General features: G+C 34.3%; 1 protein-coding gene across 2 annotated transcripts in view; it reads left to right on the forward strand.

The window, feature by feature from the left end:
• The window catches only part of NDST4 (N-deacetylase and N-sulfotransferase 4), a 243,333-nt gene that overhangs the window by 18,399 nt on the left and 207,507 nt on the right, over positions 1-17,427 (forward strand). For both annotated transcript variants that reach the window (XM_021101659.2, XM_084973092.1), the window contains exon 2: positions 9,884-11,102. In XM_021101659.2, the coding sequence (XP_020957318.2) occupies positions 10,125-11,102 (978 nt within the window). In that variant the 5' untranslated portion in view covers positions 9,884-10,124. The remainder of the gene's footprint in view (positions 1-9,883; positions 11,103-17,427) is intronic.

Consider the following 17,427-nt stretch of genomic DNA (forward strand, 5'->3'; position numbering starts at 1 on the left):
TCATTTATCTTTTTCTTGGGTACAACAGCAAAAAAATATTTAATTAAAAAACAAATAAGAATTCAGAAACAATCATACAAGCAATATAATATTGGTTGTTTATTTTAAATATGAGGAAAAGACTTGACTAAATGTGTTTGGTGTAGAATTGTAGCATAATTGGTGTGTTAATATTCAGAGTCACTGATGTTTCTCTAATATCCACAAGATCCTTGTCCTGTGAGTAAAGTTACCTATGAGCTCTATACTCAGCACTTCATAGGAAGTGCTGTGGGTCTATTTTTGCAATAAAAGCAAGAACATATCGCCCTCTAGTGTTTAGAAAGCTAGGCGAATCAAGGATTGTTTAGAAATACAGAGAGAATGAATTTTAAAAAGCAAATGCTTTATTTTCTCTTTTCATATAAATGTAATATACCAATATTTAGGTTAACATCTTGAATCCTAGAAACAAATGCCAAACATGATTGATTAGTTTATCTGTATGACCTGTATTATAAAAATGTTAACTAGATTGAGAATAAATTATTTATTTTGAATATTTTACTGCTTGAAAAATTAATTATATTACATTTTATTATAGTTTTAAACATCATTAAAGAGTTAATTATAATACTTTATCACCTACTATTTTAATATCTTTTCTTGTATTGTAAAAATTAGTTGTAAGTATTCTTTTAATTGTTAAAAAAAAGTAATGAACACGATTCTGTACACGTGTCACTCAGTTAGCAGAGGTGACTTAATGGGTCCTTTGCAGCCAAAGTCTGTGCCTAGTGAAAATTCTTCTCCCTTCTCTGAAATGCAAGATCAATGATTATGTGAAACTTACATTAGAAAAAGTCATCTAGAAAATATATAAGAAAGAAGTTACTGATTAAAGCATAACTAACAATATATTAATCGTTGTTGTCATAAAATGGAAGACTGAGACAAAGTAAATTCTGGGGGAAAATATACCAATATTAATATAGTCCAAATTTATCCAGACTTCACTGTCTGTGGGTACAAAAGGGGTCTGGTTAATAATAAAGCACACAGATCACTGGCTCTTCTCTCTTGTCACATGGTCATTTCAGTGCCCTTTAAAAGATCTCACTTGTGCTTGTCAAACGGAAGGTCCATCCTTGCTTTCCTGCCACAGATCACTGACTATCTCAGTAAGGCCACTGCTGCAGGCACCTGCCTTTAAGACACTAGTGTGCGTGAAGAGCAGTGGCTTCCTGTATCCCCAGCAGTCTGTGTGCATGAGGGTCTTGAACAAATTTTGAAGATCAACCCAGGCAAATGGATGCATGTATATCTGCCACTCCCTGAAGACTCGAGTTGCTCAGAGATACCAGGGCCTGTCTCAGGGGTAGACAAAACTTGAACATTTAGGTATCTGACTACTCTTTTTAATCCAAGTATTTTATATTCTTTCTCTAGAACAGATTAAAACAAATTGGGTATTTTTAGTTAATTTTTTATGCATAATATCTTCTGACAAGCTTGGACTCATCGGAAACAATTGATGCATCATGATATCCTAGCTATAAGTAAACTTAGATATAATTTGATGCAACTGATTTTTCCAATTTTCAAAAGCTTAGACTTAAAATCTGAGATCATAGTTCCAATAGAACTATTACAAATATAATAAAATGGAATATCTAAATTGAAACTGTGTTAATGAAGATTATTAAGTTTCAACTATGTGTCTAATTTGGTATTGGGTTATGCTCAAAGGTTAATATATACAAGATGTGAATAAGTTGTTGATTTAACCTGATTGTTTTATGCATGTGACAAAGACTGTTTGCTTGATCAAACTTTAGGCAGGCTTCTGAAGGTGCAATTTCTTGAAAAATCTATTTTTAGCAAGAATCCTGCAAATCAGTCTAATGAGACCCTCCACCCTCGATTTGTGATCACCCTCAATATCTAATCAGGTTTCTTATCCTCCACCATCCCATTAGCAAACATTGATGGGAGTCCATTCGACTCCCAGGATGATGTTTATCTAGGGCAACCCTCACCTTCTATTGTTTTGTAGCGTAAGTTAGGTGGTGGGGCTATCTGGCTTTAAAAGTTATTGAAATCACAAAAAAATAAAAAATAATAAAAATAAATAAAAAAATCAGGAGCGGCCCTAGAAAAGGTGAAAAGACAAAAAAATTTAAAAAAATTAAAAAAAATAAATAAAAGTTATTGAAATCAGGAGTTCCCATCATGGTGCAGCGGAAAGGAATTTGACTAGGAACTATGAGGTTGTGAGTTCGATCCCTGGCCTCACTCAGTGGGTTAAAGAACTGGAGTTGCCATGAGCTGTGGTGTAGGTCGCAGACATGGCTCAGATCTGGCATTGCTATGGCTCTGGTGTAGGCCGGCAGCAACAGCACCAATTAGACCCTAGCCTGGGAACCTCCATATGCTGCGGGTGTGGCCCTAAAAAGACAAAAAGACCAAAAAAAGAAAAAGTTATTGAAAGCATCACAATGTAACAATTTGGGGGAATAGAAATGGAAAAAAAAACAAAAACAATGATAGGTATAAGGACTTCTCAATCATGTTTCCTATTTATTATAACAAGTTATTTTGAAATTTAAGTTAAAAGGTAGGATAAAAATTATGTTTGCTGTGTAATCACAACTACATAAAACCATATTATAAATTACATATCAAGAAAGGACTAGGAAGAAATGCATGAGAGGTTTTTGTTAAGCACTGTTCATTTCTTTTTTTATTTTTCTGGGTTTTCACATTTTTCTTGCTTTGGTAATAAGATATTCACATAAACTGTGTAACGAGAGAAAGTAACTGTCCGTTTTCAAAAATATTTTCCTATCACCTTTGTAGATGAGTCAATTTATAGAAAAAGAGCCTACTTTTGAGGGGAATTGTTAAAATTATATCTAAGTAAGGAAGCACCCCATGATCTTGTATTTCCTCAGTTATCTTTTTAGCTCTATATAAATTGTTTATGAGGAGAGAAAATAAAATGGAGATAGTAAATGGAAATATTGTTGCATAAATTAGCTGATTAATGGCCACACTCTTCCCATTAAATCCATTAGCACAAGCTTTATATCAGTAACTTTAAACCATCCACTGGTTTAAAAATAAAAAATAAAAGACTTTCTAGAGATGAAAGGGAAAGATGCAGTAAATAAAAAGAAGTAAGAAAGATGAAAACAAAACGTTTGTTAGGTGTTTTTTATGATGAGAAGCTATACAGCTAAATTTGCAGATGTACTTGGAAAAGAATAGGCTCTTAATAAAAGCTGATGCATGTATGTGTAGAATGAATGTTGGATGAATGCCTTTGCTTCTTACCTAAGGGAGAAAACAGGAGCATATCCAAAATAGAATTGAATTTTAGACAATCTGTCTGGTCCTAGTTTGATTCTGAAGCCCGACTGTAAACATTACCTCCAAATCTACAAAAATTAGACTAATGCCACAGATCTATCCCAAAGTTATCCCAAGTTTCAGTGGAAATTATCTGGATTTTAGGAACCCTTAGGAAGGATACAGGCATTTCAAAGCTGTTTAATTCAATTTAATTCTGAACCATACTGAAGTTATTAATATTTCAGTAGTGTTAAGGGCAAAAATCCATAATGAAATTGTGAATATAAAAATAAAACAGAGTTTTACACAATGATTACTAAACCACCCTACTTTGTCGTAAATATCATTTCTGCTACTATATCTAGAAATTTTTAAGTGGCAAAGCCAAAAAAAGGTCCATTTAGTATTTTCCATCTTCTCAAAGTTCCCATGTTTTAATAAACGAAATAAATACATAAGTATTTATGGTTTGGTCTTAATAAAAAAGGATTCTTCTTGAAAAATCATATTGTCTCTCTGTTTTAGAAAACAAGACCTAGGGAAATGCTAAATAGGCACTATACATGTGTATCTCTAGGGAATGGTGAGAAAAGAAATCACCTGACATTTATTCTTCCATTTACTGAGTTGTCTTCCCAATCTTTTGCAGTGTGAATAAAGCTGATAGCTCAGAGCTATGTACCCAGTGTAATATGGTGTTACAATATAATATGGTGGTATAATGTTATCATTATGTTTGAACTGACTCTTTTAGGAGTTTGCACTTATAAAAATGCACACTTTGGGGACTAAAATAATTGTATGTCACTGAAATCAAGAAAATAGGAAATGTATAAAAGTTAGGCAATAATCAACTGATTATTTACATGTAGGAAAGATCTTTATTGCAGAACATCATTAACTAAGCATACTCCTTTGATTTTGATTAAATATAACAATTATTCATTACCTATACCTGAAAAAAAAAGTTGTATATGGAACTATGATTGTTTCTAAAAAATAGTGTCAATATCTTGTGTCCTGAAAGCTGAAAGGAACTTCACTTCACCAAACCATATGATATCAACCAGTACTTTAGTCTCAAATTCTTTTGAATCAGTAATAGATATTTTCAGGAACCACATGGAATCACAAGAGATTACATTCATCTTCAGCTGGAACCTCTGTGATATTTATAATTGTCTTAAAACCAGGTTAAATGATTTGAATTATCTGTGCCCTCTTGAGTAGTGTTTCTCAAACACTTTTGACCCTGACTCAGAATCGAAAATAATCATGCATCTCGACCCAGAAACACACACACACACACACACACACACACACACATGCAGAAATACCAACACGTTTCCTAAAGCACTATTTAACTTCACTTTTCATGAAGTACACCGATATTTCTGCTCTGGCCTATTTCATTTTTCTTTTATGTGGTGATGGCCTATAATCTGAAAAATAAGAGTATCTCTATTGAAATATGGTTATAAATTTTGGAATTCTCCCCTAAAGCGTAAAGGTGTCATTAATATATTTGAATAAATGGTTAAATGTTTACACAGCACAGTTTTTAATTTAAAATACAGCTTTATTGCTATGAATATAAGCTAAATATTTATAATATTCTTATGGACAAAGGATATAAAAAGAAGGTACCTGATAAAATATAGTTCCCCCCACCATGTATATCATGAAAAATCAAAGGTGGTCAAATTATTGCAAATTCTTATGTCATCCAACTTATACCACTGCTTCTTTTGAGTTAATCTAATTCACTTCTAGATGTTTTCTTAATTTTTGTTAGATATTTTTAGCTTTGAATATCTGAATTTTTAAAGTTGAAATAAAATTTGCTGCTCTCTGACTTAAAGTAATTAAGTAAGTGTGAGGGTTTTGGTTTCATCTAACTTAATTCTTGGCTTTTCTCATCAGTGCAATGGTGAGAAAATAGAATTTGAGCACCATAAATACCTGGTGGTATAATCTCAGTCTTTTTTTGTATCCTCTAAATCTCAAATTCTTCATTGTAAAAATAAATTAATAATGGCTAGACAGGATGATGAATGCAAAGAACGTAGCATAATGACTGAGCATTAGCTATGCATTAAATGCTGGCAAATATTTTCTTTTTTTTTTTCAATGTCAATCGATCTTTAAGAGCCTTGTTGGTCATCTGTGTAATACATCTGATCACCTTCAAGAAAGAAATAATAATGTATAAAATCATTGTGAGTCCTCTCCCCTGGCTTATTTCTGAATTTCCTTCTTGCCAAAAAAAAAAAAAAAGCAATAACTACAGTAGTCCCTGCAATCATTTGTTTACTAATTTCTCTGCTGCTACCAGAGATTACCTCCCCATCCCTACATGAAGCACTGCTTTGTGATACCAGAAATTGAATTTGACATGAACCAGAGATAGCACAAACCCCACAGGTTAGGGGCTCAGTCCCACAAGACTGCTCCTCTCTTCAGATCCAATCAAATGTAGTAAGTTCCCAGCTCTGTCCAAATCGGAGGTCCCCATGGTGTCCCCACCTTGGATTGGATTATTTGCTAGAGCAGCTTACAGAACTCAGGGAAATGGTGATACCAGTTAATTACATGATAAAGGATACAGATGAAAAGCTAGGTGAAGAGTTACATAGGGTGGGGGTGGGGTAGGGACCTGAGAGCAGGAGCTTCTGTCCTCACACAGTTGGGGATATCCACATGAGTGGATGTCTTCAAAAACCTGGGAGCTCTCCGAACCCAATACTTTGGGAGTTTCATAGAGGCTTCATTGCACAGGTATGAGCAATCATTTCTAGCCCTTCTCCCCTTTCCAGAGGATGGGGCTGGGCTTAGAGTTCCAAGCTTTTAATAATTGTCTGGTCTTTGTGGTGTCCGGCTCCCATCCAGGAACCCACTAAGTGTTGCCTCATTAGGACAAAAGACAATCATATCACCCAGGAAAATTACAAGTGATTTAAGAGCTCTGTGCAGGAACTGGGGGCAGAGACCAACATATATTGTTGGAGCTCAGGGCAGGCCACCCCAAAATATGCCCAAGTGGCATTTTGACTATTTTGAATTAAAGTAACTTAAACAGCCAGTACAAAAACACTCTACCTCTCCTTTGTTTCCAGGAATGAGGAAATAAATCTGCCATGTGAAAGGTACCCTCCCTGCACCTAGAGGAGGGAGGCATCCTTACCAGCAGAGACAGGGAATTCAGGGTGGAAAGGCTGTGTAAACAAATGCTCCTAAAATTCTTCACTAACTAGTAGTACCCAAGCCCAAATTCCTTTGTCTTGTCAATTCTCAAATGCCTTCTTTCTTTGAGTAAAAGGTATAAAATCTGCCTGCTTTTGTCACTTTTTAGGTCCTATATCTATGAGGCCTCTATACTATGAAATTAAATTTGATTTTCTCCTGCTAATGTCTTTTTTCTTTCTTTTTTTTCCATTTTAATTATTAGACCAACCAAAAGAACCAAGTGGGTTGGGGGAGAATTTTTCCTCTCCCCAAACATATGTATTACATACATCTCTTTGGCATCCCAAGCAATGCCAAACCAACTCTTATCTCAGACATAAAACATAAGTAAACCTCTCTGTTACTTCATCTTTTATTGTCCAGGCTTTCTCACCTCCAGTGGCCAACTTTTGCCAGGGAAAAATAAGTGGGAGGATTGAATGGAAAGTATAACTCTTTCGATAATCACACATACACACAGAGTCAAACATACATCTAGAGTGGTGGTAATATGCATCTATCATTCTTCTAACTCTGAACATATTAATGTTAAATAAATGTCACATTTAAATGTTATTTATTCTTTTGGTTGGCAGATTCGAGTCCCATATGCTTTGTATTTCTTTTTCACTATTGCATATTAGGATGAGCTGTTCTAATATGCAAAACTGACATCTCATCCTTTGTACATTCAAAAATAAAAATCACATTTTTGATGTCAGAACAGATAAGGATTTAATAAATATTAACTTCTCATGCACTTAGTTTCTTTTCAAATTCCTGATTGAATGTAGTCTGAACCACCAAAATATGTGAATTTGATTTCTACTTTTGGAGTTCCTATTGTGGCTCAGCAGGTTAAGAACCCGACTGGTATCCAAGAGTATGCTGTGGGTTCGATCCCTGGCTTCACTCAGTGGGTTAAGGATCTGGCACTGTCACAAGCTGTGGTGTAGGTAGAAGATTGGATCAGATCTGGCATTGCCAGGGCTGTGGCATAGGCCAGCAGCTGAAGCTCCAGTTTGAACCCTAGCCTGGGAACTTCCATGTGTCACAGGTGTGGCCCTAAAAAGAAAAAAAAATAAAAGGTTTCTATTTTTGTGGGGTGATGGAAGGTGGGGGTAGGAGTGGGACTAATTCTTATTTACTTAAATGGGTTTTTTAATCAAATACATGAAATTGAAGAAGTCTGGGAATGAATACAATGCCAAACTGGATGATTTTCCTTGGCAAATTCCAAATCTTTTTCAACATTTATTATATAAATTTGATTTTTATTTTTAAGATTTATAGAACATTTTCAGACATATGTAAAAGTGGAGGGTAGACTGTGATTGGTTTATATATTTTATACTAAACCTAAGCCTATCACTGTATTTTTTTTTTTAGTAAAATATAATTCAATTTGTTTAAAGTGAATAGAACTTTAAAACAATTGAAAGGTTTTGGAGGAGCAAATGATCATCCTAAAAAATTATATTGGATGACAAGGTATTAGTAAGTCCCTAGCATGTGGAGTTAATTTACCTTTAAAGTGAATGTGAAATTACTGTGAAGATTTTTAAACAGGTTTACTCTTTCAAAGGGAAAAATTCAGGTATATTTATATATTTGGAATCTGAAGAATTAAAATATTTGGTAGAAATTTTGAAAATTTTAAATTGACTTTTTTGAGATTGCTTTAAATTTTTTTTCCAAAAACCTAAAACAAAAAGAAATGTTAGTTCAACTACTTACTGATTTTTTAATTTTAATTTACTAAGTAGAAAAAATGTATTTCAGAACATAGAAATATAAAATGGAGGTATTGATATATTTAATCATTTAATCTTATAATCTTTTAATCACTAATATCATTAATTATTCAGAATCCTCAAATTGAAAAAAAATTTAAAAACCAAAATATGTGATGGAATATACATCTTCCATGTTACAAAACATACTAATTTGATTTTCTATGATATAGTATGTCAATAATACACACCTTAAAGTATATGTATCACAGACTGAAAACATGAACTATTTTGGTTACTTTCCTGGGACATTATTTTGGCAAATTGGCAAATAGCAAAACCCATAAGGAGTAGAACACGGGTTTTAGGGGAGTGAAAAAAATTTGCATAGAAAGGAATTCACTAAGAATCAGTCATCCATACAAGTAAAAACACACACAAAAAAGTAATGTAAAACTTATGTCCATTTGTGATGAAGCAATTTGGGAATTTTTTTAAAAATGCTTTCTATAATTTTTTCTTTGAATGATAGTGATCAGAAAAATAGAGCATTTGCTTGTTGGATAAAAATTACTAAAGGAAAACAATTTTAATTCTGATTATGGAAATCAGCCAAATTTAGGAATATGCTCTGAGAAAAACATGTCAACGTTTTTCTTCTCATCTAGGCTGCTGACCTCTACTTCAGTAGAAAGATCTGAAATCACTCGTTCCATTTTTTTCTTTCTCCCATAGATTTTCTCCCACTTTGCTTCTAAGAATGGAGAAAGAGAAATACTGTCTATTTTGGCTGTTATACTGCAGAAGGCCAGTGTCTCCCTGTGACTTCAGCAAAGAATGTGTGACTAAAGGGAAAAATCTTAAATACTATATATTTAAGACAAAATTGTTCCCTCGGCTTGGCACTCCAGTTACTTAAGTAGATATTTAAGAGCATGTCCCACTGCTCCAAACCCCACATGGATACCTGATTTTTTCCTAATTCTATATGTATTTAATGTTTACTAGCCTTGAAGAGGCCAGTTTTATGGTATTACCATTTTACACTGAAGTTTTCTTTTATCTTATCCCCTTTTTTTGAGATGTTTGAAAAATGATCTCACTCTGTGTTTCTATGTATATGGATATTTTGGCAAAATCAAATAGCGTTTTATATTCTTGAGGACATGAAAAAATCTACTATGCTCTAAATAGTAAAATCTAGACTGTAAACATCAGGCTACTAATACTTCAGCGTATTGTGAGTTCCTGTTGTGCCTCAGGGGTAACGAACCCAACTAGGATCCATGAGGATGCAGGTCGATCCCTGGCCTCGCTCAGTGAGTTAAGGATCTGGCGTTTCCATGCATGAGCTGTGGTGTAGGTTGCAGACGTGTCTTGGATCCAGTGTTGTGGCTGTGGCGTGAGCCGGTAGCTTTAGTTCCAATTCAACCCCTAGCCTAGGAACTTTCATATGCTGCGGGTATGGCCCTTAAAAAAAAAAAAAAAAAGGCAAAAAAAAAATTAGGATATTAATACAGTAAAATTATCTTTGATTTGCATGTTTCTTATATGTCATTCTTATATATCATTACATTTTTCCTCTTTTTCAGATAATGTTTAAAGGACTCTACAGCAATCTTTGGTTTTGGACATACTCAAAATCTCTTCAGCTTTCACTCTCCTGGTCCATTGTCCCCCGGCTTTAACTTGCAATCCCATCAAACATTTTACATGGTTTGCAATGGTTACATGAATTTTTGGGAAGTGGCATTTGTACCATCTCATACTTTATTCACAATGGCACTTTAGGAAAAGAACTCGGAAAAGACTTCCAAAGCAGTATTTTAAAAAATGAATCTTATTGTGAAGCTTCGGAGAAGTTTTCGAACCTTGATTGTTCTCTTAGCTACCTTTTGCTTGGTGAGCATTGTCATTTCTGCCTATTTTCTCTACTCTGGCTATAAACAGGAAATGACACTTATTGAAACCACTGCAGAAGCAGAATGCACTGATGTTAAAATCCTACCCTATCGGTCAATGGAGCTGAAGACAGTTAAACCTATTGACACATCCAAAACTGATCCTGTTGTCCTCCTGTTTGTGGAGAGCCAGTACTCTCAACTCGGTCAAGATATCATCGCTATCTTGGAGTCCAGCCGATTCCAGTATCACATGGTCATTGCCCCTGGCAAAGGAGACATACCTCCTCTTACAGATAATGGCCAAGGGAAATATATTTTAGTGATTTATGAAAATATTCTGAAGTACGTCAGCATGGACTCATGGAATCGAGAGCTTTTAGAAAAATACTGTGTGGAATACAGTGTTAGTATAATTGGTTTTCATAAAGCCAATGAAAACAGCTCACCAAGTACACAATTAAAAGGTTTTCCATTAAATCTTTTCAATAATCTAGCTCTAAAGGACTGTTTTGTCAACCCTCAGTCTCCTTTGCTGCATATTACCAAAGCGCCCAAGGTTGAGAAAGGCCCTCTTCCTGGGGAAGACTGGACAATTTTCCAATATAATCATTCAACCTACCAGCCTGTGCTTTTAACTGAATTACAGACAGAAAAATCCCTTCCATCCTTGTCTAGCAAACCACTCTATGCGACAGTGATTCAGGACCTGGGGCTCCATGATGGAATTCAGCGAGTTCTTTTCGGCAACAACTTAAACTTTTGGCTGCACAGGCTCATCTTCATAGATGCCATCTCCTTCCTGTCAGGGAAGAGACTGATGTTGTCTTTGGACAGGTACATCCTTGTGGACATTGATGATATCTTTGTTGGCAAAGAAGGAACAAGGATGAATGTCAAAGATGTAAAGGTAAGAACATTTATAAATTATATCATTATTTTTATTTTACTAACTTGTGTTGTTGGTAAAATATAATTTTGAATATTTTAGATTCTGAATTACTCAAAAATTTAAGACTCAGTGGGTTTGAAATAAAATAAGCATTTAAAAAAAAAAAAAAAAAAAAAAAAACCTTGAACTAAGCCTTAGCCATTCCTCACCACTTCCAGAGATGCTTCAGAGAGGCATAGACCTAAACTATCTCAAAAGGTATTTAAACTTAATCTCCATGCCTCTTCATAGACTTTGCCTATCCCAACTACCAACCCATAGAACAGCCACCCTCACTGCACATATTGCAATTTGTAGCTGTTAAACTAATCCAGTCATGAAAATCTATTGCTGGATACATCCTCCTGCCCTACTTGGGTCTGACAATGGTGATTGAAATACAAAATAGAGAAGCAGCCCAAGACATTTCTATAACCCCAATTAAGCATAGTGCTTGCCTATATGAAATGTTCATACACTTATAAATATAGATATGAACAAAACTAGTTTTATAGGGAATGTGGCTTTGTACTTGCCCTCAGGAGGCTTTTATTTTGGGTAACACCACAATATTACTGGTAGCACTTCTCAGTTATGATCAAATTGCAATAAACAAATTCACTCCATGATCGCTATTAAAGGAAAAGACAAATATGTTTACCTAGGTTAGACAGCAAATTCTGAGAACAATTCCCCTTTTTCTCATCTTGATTTAACATTCTCACTTGGGCCTATCTTGGTTTATATGTAATTAAATTTATTCTGTGAACAAATAATTTTAGCAAACCTATAAACAAAAATAATAGGACACAGCTTAGAATAATAAAGTAACTAAAGATTGCTAAGATCACGTCAATTTTTTGTGTGTGTTTTTATTATTAGGCTTTTTATCCTCCAGAGATAAAACTTTGATACTACTTCAGAATAATAGCTTTCTTCCCATCCTAACACCTTATGACCATTATAATAAAGTATGATTAAAATCAGTTAAATAAATTCACTTTTAAAAAATGTCAAAGTACATATGGGCCAGTGAACTCTGTTTTTAATAAGCCACTGAATGAAGCATCATTTGACTGAGATACAAATATTACATTTTGGGCATTGTTGTAAAGGAATTAAAATGACCCTTTTTGAGTTCTGTCTAGATTTTTCTGTTTTTTCTTCCATTTATTATATATATATAGTTCTTTAAATTAATATAAATTCTAGTTTTATTTTAATTTAAAAATCATAAACTTAAGACAAGGCCATGTGCTTCAAATGCTTCTCTGAGTGATTCATATCCTGAAACCCAGAAAGGAAAGGTTTCCTAATTTCAGTCTAACCACTTGTATGACTTGGAAAAGTTCTTTACAACTCTAACAAATTTTGCCAGCTCAAATGTGACTATCTCACTCTCAACAGAAAAACAAAGAGCTTTCCACTACTACTCATGTAATGTTTAAGGGTTACTGATGACTTCCTAAGTGATATAACTCCAAACAAAATAACAGATTACCAAAATTTAACATGTGCTTATGTAAACTAATTATATATTCTACATACACACATGCACACACACATACACACATGTCAAACTCAAGTGCTAAGTTAACCGTCACTTTGAAGAAAATATTCTTCTCTGCCCCTTTGTGTGTTGTATCCAGTTTTCTCTCAGAACTATTAATCAAAGAATATTAGAAACTTGATTGGAACTGAGGTCTATTACATATGACTTTGCAGGAAAAAAATCTTCAACTGTGTGTAGAAAATTTCTGCAACTCCCAGTTATCCTCATGCTCCATTCCCAATGGTGTAATATTTCATTGCACACTGACAGATAAGGAGAAAGCTATCATCCCTCAAAATCTCCCTGAATGTTCCAGAACAAGGGTATTGGATAGCTGGTGACATTTTTCTATATTATTCCAAAATGGAGAGTAGAGATAATTCTGTTCCTTAAAAAAAAAAACATTGAGGAAAGCTGGAAAGTCATGGTTGAAAATTCTTGGCTGTGTGCACAACTGGACCCTCCCTGGGCCACTTCCACATTTAGGCTGGGAGCCTAAAGCTGGGAGTAACTAATAACAAATTCAAACGTCTTGTCTACAGCACCATCTCACTCTATGGACAAAAATATAATAGCGTATTATTATTGAGCCAGTTTTCTCACTTTGAGACAGAGATTCTGAACATTTTTCATGTGCTTTTTGGCCGACTGTCTGTCTTTGGAGAAATGTCTGTTTAGATTTTCTGACCATTTTTTAACTGGGTTATTTTGGTTTTTTTGGTATAAAATGTATGAGATGTTTGTATATTTTGGTATAAAACTGTATGAAATGTTTGTATATTTTGGGAGAGCGAGATTCTGTATCATGCTTATAAAGAATTAGGATCTTTAAGGGACAGAACTTGATCCAATGAGGAAAAAAAAGCTTTTTACCTGAACTTGAAAATTCATATCTTTCCCACTACATGGTTTGGCCCAATCTAAACTATAATATATCCAGCTTTTTTTAAAGATGTGTGTGCTTTATCTTATTTTATCATGCCCTTATCTGATCAAAGCCACTGACATAGAAATTAATATGTCCATTTCTAAGGCAAGCAAAATTAAGATCAGGAGTTTCAGGAGTGTCATCTGATTGTAACTGAATTTTATACAGAAATTCAAGGTATGAGAGAAATTTAACTACAGAAACTAATTGTATTTTTAAACTAATTGTACTTGAATGATTGTGAAATATTAGCTATGGATGAAGTCAGAAAATACAGTCATGTTTTGACTTGTTAATATTTCTACGTAGTCCTCAAGGCAGTCACAAAATACTTCATATCTATCTAAAACTCTATTAGCAAGATGACCTTAGGCTATTTAGGGTCATGTCTTACACACTTCAATTTATTCTTTTTGGTTTTGGGAGCAACTCTTGTTTTCATCATGCCTTGATTACATGTAGGTAATGTTCACTCCAAAAGTGATATCAATTGAATGATAATGCATTTTTTTAGAGAAAGTTAAAATAATAAGAGGCCATCCTGATTATTAACAATTTAATTTAGAAAGTTTTCTTGCAGCCCATTAACCTGATTTCTATGAATAATATTCCACAGTTGGTTGCAACACTTGGTATAGTAATGGAAATTTGATAATATTGAGAAAATATGTTCTTTTTTTTCATAGTTTCCCTAAGATAAAATAAATTCTTCTTCTCTATAAGGTTTTTGAAAATAGTGAACATGGTGAATGTAAGCCTCCACACTGGCAATGAAATCAAATTTATTATTGATGCTACCAGTAATTCTGGTGCCTTAATCAGTTCTGTTGACCTGTCATTATTCTCTCTGTTGGCAAGAAAACATCATTATTAGCATTTTTATATGTCTTTATAATTCTTAAGGAAATGCATTCATTTATTCATTGGACATCTACTGTATATATAAGACTGTATTTAAGACATTATCTGCCTGAGAAATCCAAATTTAAGGTCCTATGTGATCCAGTTCAATTTACCTTTCAACATCTATGCTTACTACCACTTAATGCACCCTGCTTCTGTTAGGCCAGCCCACTGTCCATTCCTCTGCGATGGCTTGCTCATGTTTACTTTCACCTCTTTTTTTCAGCTTCTAAACCTTGACTAAAATACTTTCCTTGAATTTACCCATATTTCATAATATATCTCAAGTCCAGCTTCTTATGAGAAGGTGACACAGACCCTAATGACCCCAAGTGATGGTGATTTCATTTTAAACACTGAATGTGTGAAAAATCACCGACCTTAACTGTCACTGAGCATCTTCATGTACATGAGTCAACTCCAAAATTAGATGATGAAACAACAGTTTTTCTCATACATCTAACTGTGTCCCATACATAATAAGCAACCTTAGACATGATTTGAAAATGTTATTAACTGTCACTGAGCATCTTCATGTAGACCCCCCTCCTAACAAATGACTCTGTCATAAATATTCCTGAAATTTGTAGTGATATATAGGGGTTCAGTATTAAGTGAACAAGGAAAGCTACATCTTCACTTCAAATTATTGTGCTTAGAAATTAGATTCTACTAAGAGCATTTTATTTGTTTTTTCTATATTTATATTCTTTTTTTTTTTTTTTTTCTCCTAGGGCCAAACCTGAGGCATATAGAAGTTCCCAGGCTAGGGGTCAAATTGGAGCTGCAGCTGCTGGCCTACACCACAGCCACAGCCACAATAATATAGGATTCAAGCTGCGTCTATGACCACACCACAGTTCACAGCCAAGCCGATTCTTAATCCACTGAGGTAGGCCAGGGATTGAACCCACGTCCTCATGGATACCAGTCAGATTCGTTTCTGCTGCACCACAATGGGAAATCCTGTATTTATATTCTTGATGATATTGTTTATTGTGAACACGTCTATTTTTTTTAGAAACAAGGATTTTAGAGTCCTACTTTCATTTAAACTTGTTTTCTCCCTATCAATCAATTATTATTAGTTATTTAAAAAGCATGTTTTAAAATAAGACCTGTTACCAAGTAAGGATTTTCTCTTCAGGAAAGATTTTAAGGCTTTTTGCTTAGAAATTAGATTTTAATTTAAGACTAGACATTCTCTGAACTTATTTGCACACAAAAAGGGCTAAATTGTAATGGATCTAACACTAACTTGAGCATTCGCTTTGTTAGTTCACAGTGTAAGAAAATTACTGAGCAGAGAGCAATTTCTTGAGACAACAGGGAAGAACCCAATTAAAGCCCATAGAACTCCATCTTGCTGCTCACAATGTAGTTATTGTCTCCATGGGAAAGAGAAGATGTTAGATCATATTTTGGTAAGAGCAACCAAATGGGCCATGTCCCAGCAAGATAGAAAACAACCCCTATTATATCCCTTAAATCTCATGGTTAATGCCATAAAAGCCTCCAGGATATCCATAGGGGATATTTTCTGATAACTTTGTATATTTTGTCATTCTCTGTGATCATATATAACTAGTCAATTATTAGCTCAAATTTTAATAAGTCTCTTCAGCTAAGGCCAGAGTGTTGTTGTCAGTAATTATTATCAAAATGTACTGATGGTTTCATATCCAAAGAATATGAATGATTTCATATCTAAAGAATGACTAAAGAGAAAAACAAAACAAAATGAAAACTTTCCTCCTTTTATACTCCCTGTAGAAATACTCAGTGTGTTCTAAAATAAATTATTACGGACAAAAGCACCTTGGTTATAGAATCTTGTAGCAGGTAGGCTATATCATAATTATCATTCAGATAACAGATTGAACTGTTAAAACTGTCACAGGTATCATGTTTTCTTTTCATTCAACCCGCCATTTTTTTATGTCTGCTCTGAGTTTTGCCCTCTCGCTCTTTGCTGAGATTGACCAGCAAAGAGCTTTTTCCTTCTTTAAAAAAAAAAATGAAATATAGTTGACATACAATATGATGTTAGTTTCAGGTGAACTACATAGTGATTTGATATTTGCATACTTTATGAAATGATCACCACTCTAACCATCACCTGTCCTTAAACAGTAATTATAATATTTTTGACCATATTTCCTATGCTGTATATTATATCCCAGTGGCTTATTTATTTTATAACTGGAGGTTTGGACCTCTTTATTTATTTCACCTATATCACCCAACCACCCGCTCCACTACCCTCTGACAATTTTATCAGTTTTTTCTCTGTATCTATGAGTCTGTTTTCATTGTTTCTTTGTTTTGTTTTTTAAGATTCCACATATAAGGAAGAACATACAGTATTTGTCTTTCTCTGGCTGACCTATCTCCCTTAGCATACTACCCTCTACATCCATTCATGTCATTATAGATGGCAAAATTTCATTTTTGTGCCCAAGTTATATTTTATTGTGCATATATATCACATCTTCTTTATCTGTTCATCAATCAGTGGACATTTAGGTTGTATCTATATCTTGGCTATAAATAATGCTATTACAAATACCAAAATGCATTATCTTTTGGAATTAGTGTTTTTGTTTTCTTCAGGTAAATACCCAGAAATGAAATTACTGGATCATTCGATAGTTCTATTTTTAATTTTTTAAGAAAACTCTGTACTGTTTTTTTTTGGGGCGGGGGGAAGAGGGTTTGTTTATTGGGGGGTTTTTTAGGGCCACACCTGGGGCACATGGAAGTTCCCAAGCTAGGAGTCGGATCGGAGCTGTAGCTGATGGCCTACACCACAGCCACAGCAATGTGGGTCCAAGCCATTACTGCAAACTACACCACAGCTCATGGAAATGCCAGATCCTTAACCCACTGAGTGAGGCCAGGGATTGAACCCACATCCTCAG

The sequence above is a fragment of the Sus scrofa genome, chromosome 8 (genome assembly GCF_054392235.1).
Source record: "Sus scrofa isolate SSC_HxYL_T2T_F1_AM1 chromosome 8, Sscrofa_HxYL_maternal_Yorkshire_Landrace_v2.0, whole genome shotgun sequence".
In the NCBI taxonomy this organism is placed as follows: Eukaryota; Metazoa; Chordata; class Mammalia; order Artiodactyla; family Suidae; genus Sus; species Sus scrofa.